A 24,285-nucleotide genomic window follows, 5' to 3' on the forward strand; every position below is an offset into this window, starting at 1 on the left:
TATCCCGCATCAGCGCTGACGTGCCAGCCTGGCTCAAACTGTTCTGTTTGAAGCCTCGACTCTGCTGTGACTGTTTTGGTCTGAGTCCAAAGCCCTGGAGTGAGACAAAAAACAAGCCAATAACCACCAGAATCAATCTCTATATAACTCTTCAGCTCAGTGTTGTAGTACTCAAGATCGTTCTTGGTCTTAATACTGGTCTCAAGACTTGTTTTTCTAAGGTCTGTCTGTGCATTCTCTGATTTTTTATTTGTTAGTGTTTGCTCATAGAAAACGAAGGAAAATTCCCACACATAAAATTCACCTCTGCAATGCCTTTTGATTATTCTATCAATACATTTCTCATGGTACACTTATACATACAATATACACATTATATATGGCAATAAAAGAGGTGAATGAAGAGGACTATTTAGTTTTCTCTTGGTGTTTTTATGGGAATGTGGCTCTTTCAAATCGATTTGAGGAGTGCCTACGGTCTACATGTTCCACATTTTATAGTAAGTGTGTCATGCAGTGTGGGACTCGCACTAGTCTGGACTTGGTCTTTACTTGGTCTTCTGCCTTGGTCTTGGTCTCAACTCGGTCTCAACCCCTCAAAGTTTTGTCTCGACTCTGTCTCAACCCCTCGAAGTCTTGGTCTTAACTTGGTCTCAACTCCTCAAAGTCTTGGGCTTGACTCGGTCTCAACTCGTCAAAGTCTTGGTCTTAACTTGGTCTCAACTCCTCAAAGTCTTGGGCTTGACTCGGTCTCAACTCGTCAAAGTCTTGGGCTTAACTTGGTCTCAACTCCTTAAAGTCTTGGGTTTGACTCGGTCTCAACTCTTCAAAGTCTTGGGCTTGACTCGGTCTCAACCCTCAAAGTCTTGGTCTTAACTTGGTCTTGGTTTAGGTGGTCATGACTACAACACTGCTTCAGCTAAATTACTGTATTTCTTCTCCACATAGTCACCTATACAAAACAGGACCATATAAACATATAAAGGGAAAGAAAACATTGGAGGCCTAGTTCATTTGATGTATTAACACCTACAAATTACACAAATCTGCTATTTCCCCCTGCAAACTCTGGCACTTTTTAATACAGCTGTCTTTACCTTCTGTCATAAATATATCCCTAATTTTAGTAAACCTGATCGCTGCCTCTCTGAAAAAAAAGAAAACAGCAACAGGACATGGCCTTTGCGTGTTTGAGAGTGTCCATTCCCAGCCATGTGATATGACCCTGTAATAGTATAAGAACAGGTCATGGGCCCTGGAGACTTAACCTCTCTAATGGGCCTTTTCCCCGCTTACAATAGGAGTGCAAACTGAATGACCAACGGACTATTTGCCTCTTCAGTTACACGTGGGGCCCCTTTTATTGTGGGATCCTCATTCTATGGACCCTGGCAGGCAGCACCCATTAACAAACTGCACGCAATCCCTGAATGCAACTGTGAGTGATGTCACCCATCCCTCCATGTGATCAAATTAAACATTCAAATTAATTAGAATACATGCTAGTTCATTAGCACGTACTGGCCACTCAAGAAATGGTCCAAACAATCCCAGTTCAACACTTTCCTCCACTGTCATACACACTACAGTTCAAACGTCCTCCTCGTCCACTGCCTGTCCTGACCTCAGCCTCGTGATCACCTATCAGAAACAGAAAAAAGAAAACAAAAATAAGGTTAGCGGCTGTTTCAATGTGGCCATCAACAAAACATTTTTAGTTTTATTCTACATATTGATTCATGTTTTGTAACACATGCACCTCTTTCAGCTGGGCAATCTCTTTGCTGTCCACATGTCTTTGAGCGTTGTTGGTTATGGCCTTCACTCTGGTCGCATAGCTGGAAGGTTCAGGATGTTATTAGGAGTTTGTGAGCATTCAGATAATGAAAAGATGGATCTCTATATTTGTCTCTTACACGAGAGATGTTAGCGTCTCATCAAGGTTGCATTCTGAAGGCGAGATGTTGACGATCATGAGGGTTTTGGCGTTTCCACCCAGGGAGTCCTGCATCATCTGAGAGGGACGAATGGCCACATTATAGTCCATGACCACGCATAAGCAGCTTGTTGTTCATTGCTACAGTTTTTATGATTTTTTGTCTGTTTGAATTCACTCAAAATCAAAAGTATACTGCTTTTTTTTATCATTACCTGTGTCAGCTTGCTATTCCTGTATGGTACATGTGGCAGTTCAGCAGACAAGGCTGAGATCACATCACCCAGGGCACTCAGAGACTTGTTAATGGAGTTAGCCTCCTGCAGAGGACGAGAGGAATATCTGATACTTTCAGTCGTCGTCACAATCACTTGAAGGGCCAATCAAAACATTACATATGAGCCAACCTTTAGCTGGTGGTCCTTGGCACCGGTCTTGGCTGCCCTCTCACTGCCTGCCAGGTCCACGAGGCTCAGCTTCCCGGTACTCACGCTCCCATTGGTCAGATTCCTGCTCTCCACCATGATGCAGACGATGAGATGGGAGCGGGAACTCTCCACATTCATCTCTTGGGAAACAATACACGACATAAAAGTCCTGAGTGGACTTTGATAGCTTACACTGTGGCTGCAACTAACAATTATCGATTGTCGATTATTGTTTTATTATTGATCTGGAATCTTCATATCATAATTTAGATCAAATGATTAATTGTTTTGTTTATGAAATGCTTCAAATAGCTTGCTTTGTCTGACCACAAGTCAAAAATCGTTCAATTTAGAGTCATATAAAACAGAAAAAAAGCAGCAAATTTGAGAATATTTGGCTTTTTTTTCTTGAGAAACGACTAAAACGATTGTCAAAATTGCTGCAGATTAATTAATCATGTAATTATTTCAGCTCTAGTCAAGTTTATGATTAAAGATGAAAAAATAGCATAATTACCAATAAAAGCATAAACAGAAAATGTGACAACACTAGTATTCTTTAATATATTGTACCATCCTTCCCTCTATAGTACTTGAAAGTGTGTTGAGCATTTTTTATAGGACTATTTGTAGTTGATGTAAATCATTTTGTAGTTCTTAGTGCTCACTAAAACATTCGGTGCATCCTGTAATGACTCTGTGTGCATCTATAACACAATGTTTCTCCTCTTCCTGCAGGATGCTGATTCACAGTTTGGCTGCTCCGCCGCTCACCGCCCGGTCCAGTAATGATGTACCTAGCTGCCGCCCCGTCACACTGACTGTGACTAACGCGATTAATCCAAACCATTTAGCAGGGCCCTGTTTGTACTGGGCAGCACGGCACGGTATAAAGGACTCACTGGTGGCAGAGATGTGTCGGTTGGCGCAGGCCTGCTGGAACAGAGCGTAGAGCTCCTGGGCACTGGAGGCCTCTTTTGTCTCTGCTCCTTGGGCGAACACAACCCCTTTTCTGTTCTTCTTTATCTCCACCCGCCTGACCTGGCCATGGGACTGGGGCTGTGCATGATGGGCCTCACCGGCCTGGCTCACAAAGAGGTCCTGCAGCCTGTCATTGTACAGCTCCAGCATGTAGGCCGAAACCTGAGGAAGAAGGATGAAGAAGCACAGGAAAGAGGAGGAAGAGGAGAGATGATGTCTTTTCTATCTCCCAGATGAGATGTAATTACATCGGTGATACACTGTCTGATACCTTAAAGTCGAATTTGGTGCTGCTCTCCCGTATGATATCAAATATGGCATTAAAAGATCTCGGCATGATCCCGGGGTTCTTCTGCTCCTTGTCCCCCACCATGGTGAAGGTCTTCCCTGAGCCCGTCTGGCCATACGCAAAGATACAGACGTTGTAACCATCAATAGCCGACTGGATCAGCCTGTGGGGAAATATATCCTCTACTGCTGAGCTGTAGTTTGATAACAGGCCTCCATCAGTGTGATTTAAAAAACTGTACTTTTACTTTAAGATGAATTGGCACAAATTTGTACTATAAACTATCAGAAACTACTTAATGGTGGATCAAAGGATACACTTTTGGGGCCCATTATATGTGTGTTATGGTAGATTTGTGAATATAGTGTATTGGTCCCTGAGTGGGAAGCATATCCCCCCTCACCTGTTGGTGTCGTGAAACAGGTCTTCCTGAGAGACTTCAGCACCGAACACCTTGTCGAACTGAAACTCCCTCGGCCCACGAGGGGTTTCCATGGTGACAGAGTAATCATCTATTTTCTCCACAACCATGGCTCCACCCTGCGAAACCTCGCATCGGTTCACCGGTCGAATCCGACAAAACACCCTGATTTTACCTAAAAAATAAGACATGAAACCTCAACAACTTAAAAAAAAAGTAAGGGTTAGACTGAGAACAACGAACAATAATGCTGGCTAATGTGTACCTTTCATGTCTTCCACCATATTGTAGTACTTCTTCCTCATTGTCCTTTCTGAAGTGTAGTTCTCAATTATTTTCTTTTTCTCGTCTTTAACTTGCTTTAGCTTGAGAGAAGAGCACGATAACACACAGCTATATGACGCTGGAGAATAGATGTAAAATGTGTTTGTAGCTACTTGAACTAGATAGATTATTCATATTTCTTGATTCATTTAATATATAGAGGGCAGCTGGGAGGTCACCATCGCTGAGGCCTCACCTGACCTTTGACCTGTGTGATAAAAGACCAACCTGATCCTGCAGCAAGAGAAGCTGCTGACCAACACTCTTCACTCCCTCTGTGGTTCGGATTGTCCCTCGTCCCAAGATGTCCTCCAGCTCTGAGACCGCGTCGCAGTCTGAGCAAAACAGAAATTAATACCACATACCGGTAAGTGATGCACCTGTAAGCCACAGGTAGTGCAGACACAGAAGCATACAGTTGTTGTACAGCAAGACTGATGTACATGAACGTGACCAGCTTTTGTAGATGCAATTATTATAATTAATGGTGTATGTATTCACCATTTATTACAGGGCTTTCTCCAGTTTTGATGCAGTCCAAAGCCAGTTGAGAGACCTCGTACCCCCTCACTGTTTCTTGTAGTGAAGAGAGACTTGCCTCATATTCATCTAACCTGAGAAGTGAAAGAGAATCATTGTTATATTTCAGACAATAAAAGTGTGGAAGGGAAGGTAAAAGCTAGGTTAGCACTAGGACCCAGAAAGGACCCAGGCAAAGGGCAGAGTCTATAAAACTGGGTGGGAAGATCACCTGAGCCTTCCTTCCTGCACTAAGACACACCTGAGAGAGCAGCTGAGACCAGCCTTTGTTTGGTGTTTGATTTGGTAGGCTCCCCTTTTCAAGAACACATTTTAAAGCATGATTTTAATAATGAAATTGTAGCACCATTACATTTTAGCTCATGTCTGGTGAGGGACTAAAACTTGGAGTGATGTTTAGGCACATCAGTCCAGAAACAAGGAATGCTCAAGCAGAAAAGATGCTAGTTTTTTAGTTTTTAATACAATATTAACATGGTTCTTTATAAACCTTGGGGAGGGGATTGTGTTCCAGTCTCAAGGTATATTATTTATTTTTTACATTACCTATGTTTTGTATGTAAAGTTTCCTTTTCTATATTAATATGCTTCTGTTTCTTTATAGTTTTTAATCAGAGACACTACTAGAGGAGCCAAATACTGTTTTTCCCAGACTTCTTAGATTTTGGTTTGCCTTTAACTAATCCATTGGATGGGCTATTTTCTGTTTTATTTTTCTATCAGTTGTGTTAAAGTGGTAACTGAGTGGAGAGTAGCCATCTTGCACGTGGTTTAAGTCACCTTTGCCTGCTGTGAGTAGGTAAATTAAAGTGTTGTAGAACAGTTTTGATTCGGCACAAATTGGTTCGTGTGTAGTGGTGTTTTATCCATAATTTGCCTGCATATGTTGTGACAATTTCCTATTTTTATTTTACGCATAGGTTTACACTAACCTCCATGATGCTGATGCAGTCTAGCCTCATGTTGTTTCTTTGCGTGTTTATTTATTGATTTGGTTTATGTATTAACTGTACAATTTACTCCTTACCTCTTTTATTGTGGCCTATACATTTAGGCCTTTTGTTGAAACTCCCTTGCCTAAATGGAGACTAGTCTTTTATTTCATGCATTAATATAATCTATATATTTGGTAGGCCTATAGCAGGCTCTGGCTCCAGGTTATTATGGGTCTTGAGTATCACCTGATCACAAAAGGAAGACAATGAGAATATTGGCTCAATTTAACCTGTGGCTATTCTAACCAATAAGAAGTAATTTATTGTTTTATATTTGCTGTTTCCATGATGTCTAACCCCTCTTGGTCAGTGGTCTTATCCTCTTGGTCTTCTTTGGCCATCTGTAGACGGTCCAGTTTGTCTCTGGCTTCTACTAGAGCGACCCGGTTCTCCTCAATCATCAGGTCCAAAAGAGCTCTGGTCTCAGCCACTGCACTGCAGACAGCATGAGCCTACACAACAAAAGTCATAGTTGTCATCAAAGTCATAAAATCAGGGTGATGTCTAAGAAAACAGAATGAAGTATATACAGTAGGATCATCATTTGACACACGGGTAGTGACCAGTTGGTTTAAACATACAGTAGTTTAATAGTTGAGCAGCACCTTGTGTATGACAGTGGGCAGCAGAACGCTGCAGGGCGGCGGAGGGATGGGAGGGATGGGGCTCCTCTCTGCCTCCAGCAGCTCAGTGATCTCTCTCTCCTTCTGATACAGGCTCTCTTTCAGCTCCTCCAGACGGGCTTTAGCCCCCTCGAGTGGCCGACCGGACTCATTGCAGGCCTGCAGACAGAACCACCTTAAAGGGTCAGTACACCCAAATCACAAAAACATATTTTTTTCATGCAGATATTTGAGATATCCACCTCTGAAACTTCTGCTACCATCCAAATAACAAAATGTTAATTCATACATGTTTAATTTGATCGTTTCCCCGTCTTTGTAATGTGACCTTTTCTACACAGCCTGTTCTCATTCCCAGTGCGTTAAATACCAAGGCTTTGTCACGGCCGTCAGTGTTCGGTGCTGCCGCGCACAGCACCCTTTAGCACCGGTATGAAATGCACCGGGCGTTCCATTAACTATAATGTAAACCCATCCGCGGTAACCGTAAACATTGAGAGAAAGTACGCCGTTAGTGTGCTGTTTGTGTCCCGTGTGTCACGTTACAATCAGCTGACCGTTTGTGTGCCGTGTTTACAACGTTCAGCGTCATTTTCACTGTACAAACGTAGTAGTTTTAAACCCAACCATGTATTTCTTTCCTAAACCTAACTATAGTGGTTTTGTTGCCTAATCCTGAAGTGATGCCAAGGGTAACTATAGTGGTTTTGATGCCGAAAATAAAGTGATGCCAAGAAGCGTGACGAAGCAGCGGTATGTGACGAGTTGGGATGAGAATGTGTTGTTCTACATTATGCACTTCAGATATGAGCAGCAGACTGCCATGGTAACTACTTCAAACCCACCGCAGTCTGTTGTTGAGCTGGATGTTCTTTGTTCTCTGAGCTTTCACTTTCCTTTGCAGCTTCCTGCTGCTCTTGTGCTGATACCGTCAACATTTCTTGGACTTTCCCTACTTCCTTTCTGGCCATTTGCAGCTCCTGCAGTGCTAGTCAGTGTCACGGGGTGTTAATAATGGTGTTATATGCAATGGTCAATGATTTTTCTGGCATACATATCAATGAATGCATGCAGACTCACTGGAGGCCTGGTGGCTGTGCAGGACATCCAGCCTGTTGGAGAACAGTTCCAGCATTTTGCTCTAAAAGAAGGACAAAGTTGGTTCCATAATTACGTAATATTTTTTTTTTTTAAGTTGCCTGTTATACTCAAATATGACCACAAGGGTGTGCCCCAGTTCAGAGGAACTCATAAGGGTTTATGAGGCCTGCCAGCTTCCTATGCAACCTTCTCTCTGTGCCACTGCAGGGCCTCCTCTTTACTCCTCCTCCTCTCAGCTCTCTGCTCCTCCAGCAGCTGCTCGTTCTGTGCAGTCATGGCCTTTAGGAAATGGACCAGACAAGGAGAGAAATACATTAATAAATACATAAAGATGTTTAATGTTTCAGCTATATGGCCTGTAGCATGTGCACCAACATGATTGATTAACTTTGAAGTAGAGATCACAGAGTTTGACCCTATTTTGACGCTGTCCCAGCAGTGAGAACAAAATGTGCTACAAGAGAGCTGCAGGAGTAGTGCAGGGGAGTGAGTCAGATAATAAAGGAGGAAATAGGAAAGGGAGTTGGTTTGATTTGAAATAATAGAGACGGAGATGGGCTGACGCATGACCGTCACTGACCACAACTCTCCTCTCCCAGTCGGCGTTCTTCTTCTCCACCTTCTCCTGGTAGAGGTCCAGGATTCTCCTCAGGGTGTTCAGCTTGTTCTGGTGATGATATCTGATCCTCTGCACGGTCCACTCCTGATCACACAATAACATTTGTATCACAGTTATGTGTTGGTGCTCTTTCTCACAGACGTAAACCCCTCACCTGGTTCTCTCGTGCCGTGACCTGAAAGCTCTCCTCCAGCTCATGCACCATTTCCAGGTGTCTTCTCTTCATTGCTTCCATGTCCTCGGCTATCTGTTTTGGGTTATATAGTAGAAACACCTGACATACAATATATACAATAGTAACCATGGTTGCCAATACTGATCGAATGCCTTCCAGGGCTGCACCAGCAGCATCATCAGGGCAGCCATGTGAGTGTGAGGAAGAACACAACACAGTGTCTGACAGTAACTTCATTGTGTGTCTGCAAAGCCTCTCACTGAACGGCTGGACACAAGCTCTAAGTCACATGTCTTAACAAAAAAAATCAGTGTCATCGTGAGTTTGGAGTCATAGACTATAAAACTGATTCTATCCTGAATATGAACACATCGCTGTAGGAGACACAGAGTTCCGTGCTCGTTCTTTTACCTGAGTGACGCAGAGCTCGGCTGACTCGTAGGGGATGTAGATCTTGACATCTCTTGGCCTCTCAGCTTCTGTCGGCTGATCTGCATCGCTACTGTCTGACAGCTGAGATTCTGATGAGCCTGCAAAAGTAACATGCCGTAAATCACCATTCAGTCCAGTGAATGCGTGCAAAATGACAGTCATCGCTATCACTTTGTACCTAATAAGGGTACAAATCATGTATGCTTAACTAATACTAATGCATGTATCAATGCAGGATTTATCACGATTTTGTGTTTCTCACCGAAGGATCAAAGGTTCAAGTTAACTATGACTTTAAGTGATTAGTTCACTCTTTAATCGATCATCAATTAAATTAGCTGGATTCCAGTTACATCAAAGTTCATTTTAGACCCATTAGCTCGGCCCCTCTGAAAGCAGAACAGTGCCTCTCCTCATAGAAGCATTAGGGTTTTTTTTCCCAGCCCTTTCTCCTCTACTTTGTCGGTCGGTACCTGCTAGATGATTTTATTTTGAGTGCATCATTATCCACAGTGCTGAAGTCCATTTCTTTCAACAACAACAACAACTCATGTTTCACCCTGTAGGTTGTAAATGTGGCATAAATAGCATTGGGTCATGCAGAAACATATTTGCATCTGACGACCAGTTTTTTTTTTTTTTTTCTTAAAAAATTGCTTCGGAGTTTTAATTTGGTCGCATATCACTTAATGTATGAAGTATCTGTGCATTAACATTCCTTACTTGTTATGAACTAATCACATAAAGTCACAGTGACTTGGTCGTTTGTTAATGATGAGCAACAGGAATTCATGATAAATCCTGCATTCAATCATCACGAATCATGCATTAGTTAACGTATATGATGTGTACCCTTATTATAAAGTTACCGTGATAGTCAGTATAGCAGCAGGCTTTACATCTCTGACCTCCACAGCTTCTATATACCTGCAGTAGGGATATGTATTGGCAAGAATCTGGCGATACGATACGTATCATGATACAGGCGTTTACGATTCAATATATTGCGGGTATTGTAAGCATGGCGATATATTGCAATTTTTAAAATCTAATTTTAGGAAAATAGTTTTATAAAGAATGCACTGCCATATGTATAAAATCTGAGTAAAAAAGTTGACTTTTTTTAGGCAATCAGAACAGTGGGATCTGCATTTGCATTTATCATAGTCCCTGTAACATTCAACATCATAGCAATACTTTGAGAGGACACATGCACTGAGAGGGTGCATCTCTTTGCAAATGAAATAATTCTTTACATTATTAAAATCGATAGTGTTTTTGAGATTCGATACAGTATCACAAAACACAATATTGTGATATTTGATATTTTCAATATTTTCTTGCACCCTTAACCTGCAGAAGGCCTATCTTTCTCACCTCCCCACCTAACCCCGTCATCATCATCATCCCTCTCCACTAGCACCCCTCCTCCTCCTCCACACGTTTCTTCATACTTTTACAGCACCTTGGTTGACCTCTTGTCCGGGGTGTTTCCTGTGGTCGATCCAGCGTCTGAATGCGGCCCACCTCTTCATCCACAGAGTTTTGTGATGAATGACAGCTTGAACAACGAAACAAATTGTTGGGGGGCAGTTGGAAACAGCTCGGGGAGTGGAGTAAAAGGCAAGGGAGAGAAGAGGAGAGTAACAGCTAGTCTTGTCACATATTCTTCTATTGCCTAATTATGTTGCAATGCAGTGAATGTGCTCTCTGATATCACATTTTAAAATTGCACCACACCCCCATTATTAATACAGTTGCAACTTAAATCATTATAATTACAAACACATTTAAATGATTATTGGTAACTAGTTATGTGATTTGAGATTTTATCCCTTTCCAACAAGGTGTGATAGTTCATATTTCATGCTGTTTAATAGAAAATATAATTAAAAGATTAAAAAAAAATCCAGAGAATTATCTTTCAGCCATTTAACTGAAGAGAACTTCAAATACTCAATTACATGATCATAATGCTGAATAGATGAATGCCAAACGCTGGAGCTCATAAATCACTCTTCCAGCTCTCTGTGTGTGAGTGTGTACAGTAACTGTGCTCAAACCTGTTTATGTTCTGATTTTAACCAATGAATCTCAAAAGTGAGCAAATCAAACAAACCAATTACAACATTCAAACATCAAAATAAAGTCCTTCTGTTTATTTGTTTATAATGCATTTATGATTTTTTACATGGATGCCGTTTTGTTGGGAAATAAAACACATAAATCTCATTGAAACCATTTACATTTTATTTATGATATTTAAAACATGTTTTACATCCTTATGAGTGATTAGCATGCTGTTTATTTTCTGTTTACATTTCTGAATATTGCACTCAAAATGTAGGTCATTCCAATAATTGTATTCATTTTGTATTAATCAGTAGTTAGTCCCTGTTTATTTTTATTTTCAGGTTAATCCTTCAGCGTGGCCAGGTTTATCTGAAATATTGACACATTCCATGAAATAGCCTCTGAATATTTCATCTCTTTGTCTGTTACATTCCCGTCCCACCCCCTACCCTCTGTGTTTCCTCATACAGGAATGTGGGCTTGCCGTCATGCTGCTACTTTCTTGCCAGAACCACCTTTTAGTAGAGAAACAGAAAGTGTATCAGGAATATCAGAGGCAAGTTGGTGGGATAAAAAACACTCTGGTTATCTGTTTGGTTTGCATTTGGTTAGGGGTTAAAGTGCAAAGGTTAAAGGTTACTACAGTCTACAGTGACTGCATGTGTGGGATGAGAGTGGGCGTTGTCTACTGGTCTGACCTGCTGTGTTGTCCTCGTACTGGTCAAACTGTGTGTTGTGAATTATTGGACATGGCCTCTCATCCTTCAGCTCTGGTACGCTGCCTGGTAAATCCCCCAGCACCTGCGCTGTGACGGGGACCCGTCCAGGCCGTGAGGACAACACAGGGTCCTCAGGGCAGGTAGACCGGTTAGTTGTCTCCCAGGCGCCTGAGAAAAAATTAACATGAAGGAAATTTAGATGAATTTAGATATGCAAAAATTGCTGACACACAAAGGAATGAGGGGCCGGGTTTTAATTGTTACTCCTGGATTCCAAATAAAAAGACAAACTCTTGATGTACATTAAAGGTGCTAAATGCTAGATTGCCAGAATGCGTCGGTCAGGACGGCGTTATCAGCTGTAACCGCCGTATGAGAGCAGTGCAGAGCGGCCAACACATTCTCATCCCAACTCGTCACATACTGACGCCTTGTTAGACCCCTTGGTGTCACTTTACGGTCAGTTTTGGATGAACTACACCTGCCAGCATAGAGCTTGTTTTTCTATTGGTGTGCTTTATGTATAAATGTGAGTGTGGTTTCCACTTGTTCAAACATTTTGACCTGACGAAGCAGGAACGAAACACAATCAATAAAAATATTGTGGCATGGAGTAGTGTGCGTTACCTTTTTCTTTACTGATGCTGTTCTGATAGCCTCGCACCTACGTGATGTGTGTATAATTAAACTTTTTCAATTCAAACAAAAACATTTCCTTAGGTTTAGGCAACAAAACTACTATAGTTAGGTTTAGGAAAAAACTACATGGTTGGGCTTAAAATTACTACGATTGTAAAGTGAGAGTGAAACTAAACGCACAGGACACCAACAGCTGTCTCCTGGAAGAAAGCCCTATGTTTGTTGGACCCATCCACCTCCCCTCCCACAGGCTCTATGGGCTTTTTTGCTCTTTAAACTACCTCACCACACTCCCTGAACACTTTCTCTTAGCGTTTAATGTTGATGCGGATGGGTTTACTTTGTAGTCCCGGTGCGTCTCATGCAGGCGCTAAAGGGTGCCTTGTGCGTAGGTATCACGTGCCGTGGGGCATGACAGAGCGTCGGTATTTTACACCCTGGAAATGAGGACGGCTGCTCGGCCTTGAGCTAGCCAGTGGGGCACGCTCACATGCACAAACATGCACTAAAAGCATTCACGGCCGGTCCACCTATGTCAACAAAGCACAGAGAAGCTCAGATTACAACACACACAGAGGGAGAGCGATTTCATTCTCTGCTCATGTAGACATTACTCCTCTATATCTTTAAATAGAGAATAAATGTTTGCTGCTTTATTAATGCTCTGGATATCGTAGCCTATAGAGCACCTTTAAGATAAAACAGAGTATGGTTGGAAGTAGATGAAGGGGACCAGTTAAGATGAAATGCTAAAAAGAAGCTACACCAGGAGAACTACAGTATATCTTTCAGATAACCAAAAACATCTGGACAGAAGATGGTGGAGCCTACAGTGACATAATACGGGCATGAGGCCAGTCTTTATATATCTATACAAACCCACAGACCTCTGCACATGTTGGCATCTGCAACAGCCAGAGTGACACCAGCTGTTTTCCTACTGACAGTAAAGAGAAGTGTGCATATATGCTGTCCTGTTAGCATGTGTGCTTGCAAGTCTGCTACTATAGTGGACCCTTCTGGCTTTCATGTCCAAATCTCCAACGGGACCCTGCCAGGAACAGTGTGTTTCTTCTGATACACTGACTGCTCCACTGCTTCACAACGGAGGCAGCCAAGCAGCTGAAATATTTAAACCTCGTCTGACTACACCCGCATACCTGCAACGCATTTATCAGTCAGAACAGCTTCTTCTACAACATATAATCTGATATCAATAATGTCATTAGCACCATGCAGATGAATATAAGGCTTTGCTTAGTAGTTTATTAGTTGTTTGTGTGTTTGTTTTACACTCACGTTGTTTGCCTGCAGGGGCCACAGAGTGATGTCTCCCTACTTTCTTTCCCAAGAAGGTCAGTGAGTAAGATCCATTCTCCGCTCCAGAAGAGTCCTGGTACATTGTGTGTATATAACTGTGAGCTGGCTGTCACTACTTTTGTTCTTTTTTTGGTCTTTGTAGGTGAGAATATGCAACTGGATTAGTCCAAAATCTGCAGAGAAAAGAGGGTTCAAATCATTTTAAAGCCTGAAAAGCCCAGAAAGATGAAACATTTTAATTTATATGAATTGAAAATCCCAAAATATTTTAATGAACTTTTGTTCAACCCCCCAAACTATTTGCAGATGTCAATAAGCTCACACAGCAGATTCGCTCAGGGAGTGTAATCCTTTCATCAGCCTCTCCAAGCTATTATAAACTACAAGCTTCTCAACAGGAAAAATGGAAAATCACAAAGTTTGATTTTTTTGTCTATTTTCTTTTTCAATTTCACGGTGCTATTTAGGAACAAATCCTACATCTCACTTGGCAGGAACTGGCACAGTGCCAGTTCTTTCACTAAATAAAGTGATTTGAATTTACAGAAAACTAAAATTTATGAATTGCAACATGATCTCCATGAAACTGATGTACAAAATCCAAAATATGCTTATGATTTAATCAGAAAACATAGTAACATTCAAGAGAGTAGAAAACATGACAAAACTTAAAAAAGAACAAAGACGGATTGATGATAAAAGGAGGACTACCTGGTCTGCGGGTAGATTGGATCCCTCCAGTGTGATTCAGTGCAGTTTGAGTGCTGCTATGCTGACCAGGACGGTCGATTCTGTTCTCTTAGGGGAACCGAACTCTCAACAGTCTTTAAATATTAAACCTGCAGAGATGAAGTTTCACCAGGTACTGGCTTAAACCCCACACAACCCGCTGGTAAAAAGATGCCCCAAACAGTCCTCAGGTTTCCTGTGTGTAAGATACAGATTGTAACTGGATGCTGTCTCACACTCACAGACATATATAGTTCATATACACACTCGCTTCTCTTGTTTCTGTTTGTTTTCCTGGAGACCTGCACACTTTCCTCACCTGTTTGGGTTTAAGGGAATAGGGAGAGGAATAAAGGTCAAATAGGTCACCAGGTGAACTGCACTGAGGAGTAAATTATCTTCATGCAGGTTTGTTGTAATGAAGAGAACATTAGACGTTCTGGTTTATAGATATATTTGCTGCCAGTAGTCGAATCCACCTCAAGTACATTTAAGTACAAATTTATAATCGGATAATCAGTGTTAACCAGTTTAACCAGTTAAAACTAGCTCCACCTCGAGCAGCTATAGCGTTCGATGGATCATATATCAGTCACATGGGACATTTTACAGCAGAACAACTACTTTTACTTGCACTTCTTAAAGTAAATCATTGATCTGTGTTTTTACTTAATTAGGATTTTGAATGCAGGATTTTTACTTGTGGTGGAGTAATTCTACATTGTTGTATTGGTACTTTTAGTTGAGTAAATGATCTTCTTCCACCACTGTTTGCTACTGTGTGGAATAAAATCAATTTCATGATTGATGGTATTGTATTGTGTCCTGTTGCTCTTGGCCAAGCTGTATGAGGACTTCCTTTCTTTTTTTAGACCATTAGACCATTTGGACCACAGTGTGTGCATCTGTTTAACACACCTTGTAGTACTTAAAGATAAATCCACCCTGATGCCACTTTAATGAAAACACAGCTTTACCCCGTCCTTCTGTTTTCACGATCCAAACTCTGCCCTGACCATATTCCCCTATATGGACACAGTGTCACTTTGTCAAATACGGAAACTTCAACAAATGAAAATAATTGCCATTAATCACACTCATATGCTGATCCCAGCAGGAAAATAATTTAATATGTATGACCGATGTTTTTATGGACGTCATCAAGGGCCTGTGAAGTCTTGATTGTTTAGCCTCCCACATAATATGCTGATAAAGTATGACTCAAATGCTCAAATGATGCAATTTTCCTTCAAATGTGTCATTATCCTGGTGTTTGAAAAGGTTAACCTCTGCTGAGACACGTAAGATGCAGGTAGCCTCAGGCCCAGACTCTGCTGCCATGACAATACGCCCCACCTTTTAAAGAAACTCATTACCTCATCACACTAAAGGCAGACTGTTTTTGAGGAATTTCAAGGTCGTCTTTGCACAGTCATTCTTACAAGTACTGTCATGTCTAGGGATCAGGGACGTAGATCAGGAACCCCACAGATCAACACACAGTGAGGCTTGGCTTCATCTGATAAGGTTTAAAGTGACCTCCTGATAGAGGAGAGATAACAGCAGAGTGTCATTCTGTCTTCTCGCAAAGGACACAGCAATAACAACAAACTCTATATGCTAGGGACACTCTGGATTACAACAGTGAAGACATTACGAGATGAAAATAAACATGCATATGTATCCATATAGAGCCCTGAACACCACACACATAAAGTGTTGCTTATTGTAACAATAGAAGCTAATAGGCCACAGATACTGAGTGATAGAGCAACAACTATGTGCTAAAAGTGTTCAGTCAGAAAAAAAATTATAAATATTTACTTGCAGGAAAGTCTGTATTCATTACTTTCCAATGTAAAATTCAAACTAAAAAATATTAGAAGAAACAACAAAATCACAGATCATGCGTAAAATATGGAGCTTGGAAACATAAATAAACTATAATAATAAACGGGCAAATCAAATAAGAAAATACACAGAGATTCCTGTGTATGAATACATCAGGAATATTGCATTGAAACCCCATTATAAGTACACTGTTAAGAATTTCCCAGTAAAATAACAGTAAAGAACTGGCAGCAGGGTTGCCTTTATGTTACTGTAAAATTAACATTATTATACTGTCGCTGAAATTTACAGCTTTGTACTGTTAATGAAAAATACTGTTTGAAATTTTTTTTATTAATTTCACAGTATTTTACTGTTTTTCACCTTTCTTTTACATTATCTTACTGATTTGTTTTAATGCACTATTTAGGTTGTATTTTGTACATACATTTTAATAAACATTATTTTTTGCCTAGATGAATAGACTTAGCAGGTTACAGACATAGGAATAGTCACACTAAATACAATTAAAGGCACTTGTTAGGAAAAAGGCTATAATAGACTTGTTGACACTTTTCCCAAAATGTCTGTCTACAGCTGGCTACAAGCACAGAATGCAAACCATAACAACATGTGAGTGAAGAACAATAAAACTAATTCACTGATTTTACAATCATGTACAATGTACAAGCCTCACATGTGTAGATCAGGTCCCAGAATTAAAAAAATACTGCATGAAACTGTTACTGATGATACTTTAGACAGTTGTTCAGCAGTAAAGTGATATTTTTTTCCTGCTGTAAATTAACAGCAATTGTTTACAGTGCAGCAGCATGACTGTGTTGAATGAGCTGGAGAGACTGTTCCTAGTTTTTACGCACGACGCTCAGACAGCGGTTCAGTCCAATAGCAGCTGTGGAGGGGGGAGTATGGGCTGGACCAGTTACTAGGTGGGGTTTATCAGTGTATAAATACTCTCTCTGTGTCGCTACAACGCCCCTGGATCCATTGAGACTAACTTCTTTCCTCTAAAACCACACGGTAAGACACTTTCCTTTGTTTTAAAATCTTAAATCTGTCCTCCAGCTGTGAGTTTGAGAGTATCCTGAAGTTTGGTTCCAGATGTGATGCCTTTATATCTGCTCTCCTTCAAGGTATTGATGCGACCTATGAGGGTGTGGTTGGGGAAAAGAGCAGAGATCATTTTTTTTCAGATTTACAAATTTGACTCAGGAAGTGTTGAGCTGGTTTAATTTGTCTCTCAGTATTAATATTAAAGCACATTAAAGGAGACTAGTCTAGTCTACAGTATAGGCTGTAGTGTAAATCCCTATTAGAGTTGAGTGTGGGTGTGGCCACATGTATGCTTGTCATTATGGAAAACCACATAACATAAACCTACAGTAAATATGCAGAGGCGTGTGCTCTCCAGGAGTAGATGATGGAAAAACAAACAGTTCTTTCTTTCCTTTAACAAGTTTAAGGAACTTTACCCAACACACCCAATAAAAAGATTGATGATTTCTTCTTTGAATACTATCTGTAACATGATCAGTGGACTTTGTTTGATCACATCTTGTCTTCTCTGTTCCCCCTGCAGACAGACTCCAGCAGCACCACCATGTCTTTCATCACCGCCTTCTTGGAGCAGTCTATCTATATGGGCATGCCTGATGACTCAGTACGTAACTCTGTGGTTCTGTTCCAGTTGCTCAGGCCAACAACCCCCTTTTTTTTTCTCTTCCTGTGGAAAATTTTTATCAGGCAGAGTTGAGAGCGAAGAAAAGAGTGGAGTGTAGAGTACAGCGAGGGCAAAGGAAGGAAGGAATGAGTGGGAAGTTTAAAGGTGGAAGGAAAAAGGAGTGGAGCCGAACAGAAAGATAAGAAATGATGTATTATTAGAGTGAAAGGGAGCCTGCACTGTAAAGATTATATGCAATGGGAAAGATGGTCATTCTAAGTCCTGTGAGTGTGAGTCATTGTGGCAGGAATCTGCGCCCCTCCCTTTATAAACTCTGCAAACAGAACGAAATGCTACTTCTGCTTTCCCTGCTTTCTTAAAGTGAACTACAAGCTGGGTTGCATGAGGCTATCCTGCATGATCTCTCCGACTCTCCCGTTATTGTTCAGCTCAGTCCAACAGGGGTGTGTGCAGACATTTTAAAGGACATCGTCATGGTCTTTGTAGGCATGGAGGTGTAGGGGTCGAGACGGCCAAGGACGTGTCCACAGGGGTCATAAAACCTGCCACATTTGTCTTTTTGTATGTGTTTTGTGTGTCTTAATGTGGAAACAATGTGTGAGGGGAGAAAAAGCTGTGATTTTACGTGTTTTTTAAAGAGCACGTTTGCACCTAAGGAATTTGGAAAATGCACGTTTGCAACCGATCTCATGCACACCACCACTGGGGGAGAGCTCAAGTATATTTACCAAACACACAATAATCTGTGTTGTGTCTCTCAGGACCTCAAGAAAGAGGGAACGGTGACCGCAGCTCCCAATTTCAGCGCCAGTGGAGATGCAGCAGTCCTGGATAAAGCAATCAAGGCAAAAGGTGAACTTTTTAAAATCCACACGGGGAAGCTTTGGAGCGTGTGTGAACATGTCTTTGCTTTAAGTAAAGACATGTTCACACACGCTCCAAAGCAGAGACACACGCTCCAAAGCAGAGACACATTGTGTAAAGTTTACACAATGTGTCTCTGCTAGCAAGTGTGTCATGCTGGCCTTTTGTTGTAAGAACGTTAACACCATCTGCTGGCCATCATGCACCATTACTCACAGTGGAATTGTCTGTGGTAGAAAGTTTTGACTAAAATCTTCACTGAATTATATATTCGTCCCTGTCGTACAGATCCAGAGGTAGTAAATGATGATTTAACTTAACAACTTGTCCTTTGTGCAGGTGTGGATGAGAACACCATCATTGAAATTCTGGTGAAGAGGAGCAACGAGCAGAGGCAGCAGATCAAAGAGGCTTACCAGCAAGCCAGTGGCAAGGTAATTAGAATTAAACAAAGACAGGAAGAACGTAGATTTTGTTCCAAAGTAAACACACAACACTGTACAGTATTTGCTCATCGGTTGTCCTCTCGCAGCCTCTGGAATCAGCGCTGAAGAACGCTCTGAAGGGAGATCTGGAGGATGTGGTGTTGGCTCTGCTGAAAACACCGGCCCAGTACGATGCCCAACAGCTGAAACTGGCCATGAAGGTACACACACAGACACACACACACACACACATAGTCTCACTTACATATAAATGTCTAAATGACTGCTCATTTGAGGCGAATGCTTTGGCTTCACCATCATGTGTTATTTTTGGCGCATAATGACATCCACCCACTTCCACATATTCATGTATTGTTTTCCTAACGGGAGAGTAAAAGGTGTGTTTTGTTTGAATTGTGCCAGTGAAGAATCTTTCTCTGTATCAATCTATCGTTGCATGCATCCCCTTCTCAGGGTCTGGGCACAGAGGAGGACATCCTTATAGAGATTTTGGCCTCCAGGAACAACAACGAAATCCTTGACATAAAGAAAGCCTACAAGCAAGGTGAGTGTCGACGAATTTGAAGCAACAATCTTCAGTTTCACCAAGCTTGTGTTTGTAGAAAATCACAATTACAACCTTTGGAATACAGGAGAAGGTTTAAACGTAAAAAAAAACTAAAAAAAACAAAAAACAACAACGCTTGGTGAAACCCAATTTTCACATTTTTGGCATCATTTTTTATCCTCAATGTTAATGTTGTGATTTCTTCATCAAGATTACAAGAAGGATCTGGAGGCTGACATCAAGAGTGACACCAGTGGAGATTTCAGGGCTGCTCTCCTTGAACTCTGCAAGGTACGTCAGTGTCCACACACTTGCTTTCTGTCTTGTGGTGTGTGTTTCATGCTGTTCTTTTAACAGGATTTTGAAGACCTGTAACAGGATTTTGAAGACTTGCGACAGGATTTTGCAGACCCATGTAGCACAGACACCTATTCATTCACAGCAGCACCAGGATGCTTTAAGTTGTGAGGCAACATAGCACACCCTGTAGCTGCAACGATGACAGTGGTTTGTAAAAAAAAAAAAAACAAACTCACTCCCTCGATACACATGCACGTGCTAACACAACATGAGTGACCAATTGGGCCTTTAATGGATTTGTATTTGGACATCTTACAAAGGGCAAATGTACAGTACAAACTCAATATGGTGAACATTCATCATATTTTAAAAGTCAAAAGCTGCATTTGGATAAAATGATGAAATATGAATTTGATGGAAATACGCAGCAGAATATCTGCGTTAAACAGCCTGCTGGGTCAATTAATCTCTGTATTTTAGGCCTGTTAATTGTCTTCACTATCTATAGAATAATAGTATTATTTATTAAGCAACATTAACCTCATGTTTCTGTTGCCTTTACCACTTTCTGTTCAGTTTTCATGCACAAAAAATGGAGAAAATGATGTGATTTGAAATGTTAAGACATAATAGAAATACCAATCATTTTAACACCCAGCACATATTTTATGGTACAAAGATGCTGCCTATGACAATTAATTTCATACAACACAATTCCATCATCAATCAGACTTGCACAGCTGTATATTTTCAGTAGATCCTTAGAAATATTTCGGTTTGAAGCAACAATGGGGCTTGGAGCGAGTGATTTTAGTACCTTTGGGTGCTTTTGTAAGTTGCACTTGCACGACTGATCTAAAATTTGTAGGTTTGTCTCGGGAATGAGCAGTTTCAGAGATGTTGGTAGCTGCAGGCAATCAGGAGACACTCGTAAATACCAGTAAATATTTGAGTTTACTGTCAACTCAAATAGTTACTATTACTGAACAAAACAACCCGCCACTATCCATCTGCAGACACCTTCTACTGTCTATTGCAGTGGTTCCCAAACTTTTTGTCTGGTTTCCTACTTTTTAAAAATGACAAATCTCGACCCAATTCACAATAAGCCTTATCTATAAATCGTGAGAAGAGTGAATTTGGGGGTAAAGGAATGTTCCTGACCGTTTTTACTGCATTTCCGCATCACCTTACATTATCTAGAATAGGTAAAGCAGTCATTTTGAAGAGATACGTTTGATAAATCACAACTTTGTACAGCACTGAATTCACTCTGCTTGTCTTTATCACAGGCCAGCAGGACTGAAGGAGTTTGTGAGCAGATGGTTGACAGCGATGCCAGGGCTCTGTACGAGGCCGGGGAGGGGAGGAAAGGCACAAACGCCACCGTCTTCATTGAGATCCTCACCAGCAGGAGCGCCCCTCATCTCCGTAAAGGTTAGCTGGCTACCTCTCCTGTTCAGTAAAATCAGTTTTATTTACTGTTTGTTCCTGTCAGATCTAACACTCTTCCACTGCGTCCTCTCCTTCAGTGTTTGAAAGGTACTCAAAGTACAGCAAAGTGGACATGGCCAAAGTTATCGACCTGGAGATGAAGGGGGATATTGAAAGTTGTCTCATGGCAGTAGGTAAAGGCACAACCCTTGTCTCTAACTTTATTACCTCATCATTTATGCAGTGATTTATGCACAGACTCGATTTAAGCTTGACCCGTTTTTTGTTTTTTTTTCAAATAACCCCAGTGAAGTGTGCTGGAAGCAGGCCTGCATTCTTTGCTGAGAAGCTCTCCTTGGCCATGAAGGTACAGTATGTGTAGGCTACTACTCACAAAATAGTTTTAAATGCATGCAGGATACTGTGCCTGCTGGCCAAGGCCTTCCCTGACTGACTCTTTTCTGCCCATCAGGGTAAAAATCCCCGCAAACACCTCCTGACCCGCATCATGGTTAGCCGCTCTGAAATCGACATGAAACGGATCAAGGATGAGTACAAGAAAACCTACGGCACAACAGTCTACCGGGATATTCTGGTGAGCAAACATCTGACCTCTGAAAATGACAATAAATGCATCCTAAATGTCAGAAATGGTCAGGTTTTTGTTATTATACACATGACAATTCACAAAATTGACAATGGGAGACAATGTAAAGTTTGTATTCAAATTTAATTTACACACTTTCTTTTCTTTCCTTCAGGATGACACTAAAGGAGACTATGAGAAGATTCTGCTCGCTCTCTGTGGGGGTGAAAACTAAAAGCCAATCAATGGGATCAAGGCTCATACAGCTGAAGCTCCAGCAGCGAGCCCAGCTGTGGAAAATCACCTATAATCTCATGACACATATTGTGCCTTATGCTCTTGTGGAGAACTGACTTGTCTTTGTTTGACTGTCATGATATTTAGAAGATATTAACTGCAATGCGCAAAGATTAACATTGAATCGGCACTGCTTCAGCAGATATTTTCTCTTCAAGTTATTCCTTTTCATTCCAACACTTATCCCAGTATAGATCTGACAGCAGTATGCCAGTGGATCTATGCTCTGGGATAGACTTAGCTTTTCACTCATTAGATTTGCATATCTGGTGCTCGAACAGACGCTGAAGTCAGCGATCACAGTGCAGCTGCAAACAGATGTATAACAGATCACCATGTGCCAATCATAGTCAGTGGCAGCGGTAGGCATACCCTTGAAGGAGCTTGGACAACTTGCAAATAAAAGGTTTTTGTATGAAGGCCTATATCTGAGTGGTCTTGGTTTTTTGCACATGCATGTACAATACATATCAGACAGACATGAACCAACCAGATATAAGATAAGTTTCCAAATATGTATGTACTAATAATATTAGTAATTACCATTACAGTAGCAATAATAGAAAATTGAAAGACAGAGAAGGCTTGCCTAGTAGCATTGCTGAATAATACAGGACAAACACACCCATACTTATACACATAATATAGACACATATAGCGAAATATCTATATAACACATTTACATCATATACCTGTAAATACAAAAAAATATGATAGCTTTTATCACTCCTTATGAAGCACAGCCAACTGCACATTTTGGCTCAGAATCCACTGCAAATTCATAATCTAGAAATTATAATGTAACCCAATTAACATAGCAATCTTGATGTGCAAATAATAACAATGAATGACCAATGAATCACACACACAGAGTGGATGATACAATGAATGAATGACCAATGAATCACACACAGAGTGGGTGATAGAGTACAGCTATTGTGTATTAGTGTCATTTGGGGAACCTAGGGTTGCCAGGTTGGGTAATAAAATGTGTTTTATGTGTTTTAGAAAGTGGATCATATCAGTCCAGTTCTCAGGTCTCTACACTGGCTCCCTGTCTCTCAGAGAATTGATTTCAAAATACTCCTGCTGGTTTACAAAGCACTAAATGGTTTAGGGCCAAAATACATTTCTGATCTTCTGCTATGTTATGAACCATCCAGACCTCTCAGATCATCTGGATCAGGTCTGCTTAGTGTCCCCAGAGTCAGAAGTAAACATGCAGAAGCAGCGTTCAGTTTTTATGCACCAAATATTTGGAACAAGCTCCCAGAAACCTGCAGGACCAACTCCAACTCTGAGTTCTTTTAAATCAAAGCTTAAAACTTTCCTGTTTGCTGCTGCCTTTTATTAAACCAGATAATGATCTTATATACTGCACTAGAGCTTTTACTCATGTGTGTTATACTCTATTTTAGCTTCTATCCTAGCTTTTATTTTTAGCTTGTTTTTATTTTCTTATCTTTAATGTTTTTATAACTGTTTTAATTATGTCTTAATGTTCTTTTGCACTTTGTCGCAATGTTCTTGAATGTTTATGTAAAGCACTTTGAATTGCCCTGTTGCTGAAATGTGCTATACAAAATAAAGCTGCCTTGCCTTGCCTTTTACTGCATTGCAATCATTTAATACATCCATGATCGCAATAGCCAACAATTTATCAAGTAACTCTGAAGTGTATGCATAGCTTACAAGAGGCAACCTTTGGTAGAGGGTAATGCAACTAACTGATCAAAAAGTTTCATTTGAGAAAGAAAACATGTAGAGTAAAAGCACAGATTCCGCTCATAAAATATGCTGTATTTTTATAACTTATTTATGCCAATAAAGTGAAAATAAGCGAATAGCTGCAGTGATATCAGGCAAGTTTTCTGAAGTATTAAATAATGGTACCATTTCAACTGAAACATGACATAGCAATGTGCAAACACTGAC

The 24,285-nt window shown here is 40.8% G+C and overlaps 2 protein-coding genes across 2 annotated transcripts; one reads left to right on the forward strand and one right to left on the reverse strand.

Annotated features, from left to right (window-relative positions):
• Positions 1 to 1,590: 1,590 nt before the first annotated feature.
• On the reverse strand, positions 1,591 to 13,890 carry si:dkey-96l17.6 (kinesin-like protein KIN-14I). Its single transcript, XM_037778412.1, has 8 exons — positions 13,595 to 13,890; positions 11,656 to 11,824; positions 6,264 to 6,277; positions 2,344 to 2,504; positions 2,152 to 2,256; positions 1,917 to 2,014; positions 1,760 to 1,838; positions 1,591 to 1,641 (listed from the first exon to the last, which is right to left on the reverse strand). Exons 1-8 carry the CDS (start codon positions 13,695 to 13,697, stop codon positions 1,591 to 1,593), a joined length of 780 nt encoding a protein of 259 aa, XP_037634340.1. The 5' UTR covers positions 13,698 to 13,890.
• A 3,196-nt stretch (positions 13,891 to 17,086) lies between these two features.
• On the forward strand, positions 17,087 to 22,775 carry anxa1a (annexin A1a). Its single transcript, XM_037778525.1, has 12 exons — positions 17,087 to 17,215; positions 17,775 to 17,855; positions 18,638 to 18,728; positions 19,080 to 19,174; positions 19,273 to 19,386; positions 19,640 to 19,730; positions 19,945 to 20,024; positions 21,326 to 21,470; positions 21,566 to 21,661; positions 21,776 to 21,834; positions 21,940 to 22,062; positions 22,229 to 22,775. Exons 2-12 carry the CDS (start codon positions 17,796 to 17,798, stop codon positions 22,286 to 22,288), a joined length of 1,014 nt encoding a protein of 337 aa, XP_037634453.1. The 5' UTR covers positions 17,087 to 17,215; positions 17,775 to 17,795; the 3' UTR covers positions 22,289 to 22,775.
• The last annotated feature ends 1,510 nt before the right edge of the window (positions 22,776 to 24,285 follow it).

The sequence above is a fragment of the Sebastes umbrosus genome, chromosome 8 (genome assembly GCF_015220745.1).
Source record: "Sebastes umbrosus isolate fSebUmb1 chromosome 8, fSebUmb1.pri, whole genome shotgun sequence".
Taxonomy (NCBI): Eukaryota; Metazoa; Chordata; class Actinopteri; order Perciformes; family Sebastidae; genus Sebastes; species Sebastes umbrosus.